The sequence below is a fragment of the Ictidomys tridecemlineatus genome, chromosome 12, assembly GCF_052094955.1.
Source record: "Ictidomys tridecemlineatus isolate mIctTri1 chromosome 12, mIctTri1.hap1, whole genome shotgun sequence".
Classification (NCBI taxonomy): Eukaryota; Metazoa; Chordata; class Mammalia; order Rodentia; family Sciuridae; genus Ictidomys; species Ictidomys tridecemlineatus.
The window spans coordinates 84,402,130-84,404,487 of record NC_135488.1 but is presented as its reverse complement, the minus strand read 5'-3'; the positions used below and the strand labels follow the sequence as shown (position 1 = coordinate 84,404,487).

The 2,358-nt window shown below is 44.2% G+C and overlaps 1 protein-coding gene across 1 annotated transcript; it reads right to left on the bottom strand.

Moving 5' to 3' along the window:
- Positions 1-951: 951 nt before the first annotated feature.
- Positions 952-1,805, bottom strand: Atp6v1e2 (ATPase H+ transporting V1 subunit E2). The gene has a single exon (XM_040271099.2). The coding sequence runs from the start codon at positions 1,716-1,718 to the stop codon at positions 1,038-1,040; it is 681 nt and encodes a 226-aa protein (XP_040127033.1). The 5' UTR covers positions 1,719-1,805; the 3' UTR covers positions 952-1,037.
- Between the last annotated feature and the right edge of the window lie 553 nt (positions 1,806-2,358).

Here is a 2,358-nt window from a genome sequence, read left to right as displayed (position 1 = left end):
TTCTTGACTTCTTCCAGAAGAGATGAGCTGAAGGCCTCTAGGCATTGAACTCTCTCAGGGAGCACATTACCAGGCATGGGGATACTTTGGTAGGTCATGCACAGACTCTCATAAACTCCTGAGCGTCCTGTCTTGTCACTTGAGCTGGAATCCTCTTCCCACCAGTCACCAGACCTATGCAGTGACTGGGCCTAGGATAGGGATGGCCACAATTAAGACTGGTCTGGAGACTCCAGAGAGAATGCACACCCCACTCTGACCCCCTCTGTATGCCCACTAGGCCCCTCACCAGGGATAGAAGGTGGCAATGTTCACTGGACAAAGAAGAGAAAGGCTGGGCCTCAGGGCTCTAAGGGGGCTAGAAGTGGGTGACTTGGGGAGGTAAGTAGGCTTCAGTTAGGTAGGCTTCATTAGCATGCATGAGCTGAAGCTCCAAACCCTTGGTGCATATTCCAGTGTCCACTGGGGCTTCACTTTCAAAACACAATTCCAAAGATAAAATTAAGGATTTCAAGGCAGTGACTATAGAGCTACACTGCAAGTGCTGGGCCCTTGTGACAGTACTGATCTTATGCCTATGAAGTTGGCCTTGTGTGCATGAGAAAGACCTCAAAACTTTTCACATAACACAAGTTCAGAGACTGAAGCTGAAACAAAAGAATGGAAACACATCACACATGCGTATTGAAAAAACAGAGCACAGAGCCTACAGGTCAAGGATGCAATTCACGTCTCATCCAAAGCTAAGCTAACAAGCAGATATCTTCAGTCGCTGCATCCCAGACTGCAGAATGGTCCAGAAGCTGTTGTATGTGTGAATGAACTGGAATTTAATTTATGAGCATCAACTTGAGCTTTATTCCAAAGTTAAAAACACATAAGGCCTTTAGCTATTCAAAGCGAAAGCTTTCTTTTATGAAAGAAGATAGGACCATATTGGAGCTTTCAAAGAATAGGAAACATTACTAGTTTCCTTTGCCCAAATAACTTACTTTTAATGACTTGGCAGTTTAACCCAAGCTTCACTTTCCAGAGCTTTATATAAAGAACTTTCTGTTGGGATTAGCTCCAAACAATGTCATTCGGATTTCTGGCATCTTTTGCTGGGCTGAGAGATCCAGGCGACTTTCCAGGGTATTGGAAACCATTGTTTTCCGATTGCTGCTATAGATCTCCACCCCTCCAGCGGCATTCACACCCAGGTAATCTTCTTGATCCATGTGGATATCCACATTTCTTTGGGTTACATTCTGGTACTCAGGGATGGCCTTTTGCACTGCAGTCTCCACCAGGAGGAAGTCCTGTGGCCTGCAGCGCACAATCACCACGGGCTCCAGCAATCGGAGCAGAGCCTGGAGCACTAGTTTATCCAGCAAATCCTGGTATACTTTTGGGTCCGCCACGATTCTACCAAGTTTCAGCTTTGCATCCCTGAGCAATTCTGAGATGAGGTTATCTCGGGCTCTCAGGACTTTCAGCCTTGCCTGGTTCCTCATGGTGGACAACTGAATTTTCTTCTGCTGCTCTATCTGCTTCTCCTTCTTCTCATAATACTCCATAATCTTCAGTCGCTGGGTTTGCACAAGACGTCCTTTCTCAATGTTGAACTCCTCCTCAGCCTTGGCATCTATTTCCTCTGCCTTCTCATTGGCTTCCTGCTCGATGAAAGCCATCATGTGCTTGATCTGCTTCTGCACGTCGACATCGCTCAGTGACATGGTGGCTCCCAGAAAGGCAGATAGAGGAAGAGTTGGTGGGCTCTCTGGTGTCTTGGATTTAGGGAAGAGATTCAGAAGTGTCTCTGAAGTTCCACTTCCTCAGCTGTGGAATTACACAGAGAATGAAAGAGAAAGTCAGAACCTACTAGGCCAGAAATAGTGCCTTGGAAAGAGCTGGGAGGTGGGAGAGGCTGAAAATCGTCTTTTTAGTGGGAATGGATTCCAAACCTGTATATACATCTGAATCGCCAGGGAGGGTTCTGGAAAGCTGTATTTCTTAAAGGTTTCCCAGGAGAGGAGTCAATAAGTATGTTCAATAAGCCCAGAATAATGATGAATGAACAATATGAGAATATAAAAAAAAGAGAAAATCTAAAAAAAAAAAAAAAAAAAAAAAGAGCCAAACAAATATTGGGACTGTAGAATCCAATAATTGAATTAAAAAATTGTGGAAGGAATACAATAGCAGATTGGATCAGGCAGAAGAAAGAACCGGTAAATTCAAAGTCAATCCACTTGAAATGATCCAGTTAAAGGAGCAAAGAAAAAAAAATTTGAAAAGAGTGAAAAAAGCCTTAGGGACTCATGAGAAACCATTGAGTGAACCAATATTTGCATTATGGGAGTCCCGGAAGGACAA

Bases quoted from the DNA above. Each gene is read 5' to 3' on its own strand.
- Atp6v1e2 (XM_040271099.2), bottom strand. From the start codon at position 1,718: ATGTCACTGAGCGATGTCGACGTGCAGAAGCAGATCAAGCACATGATG.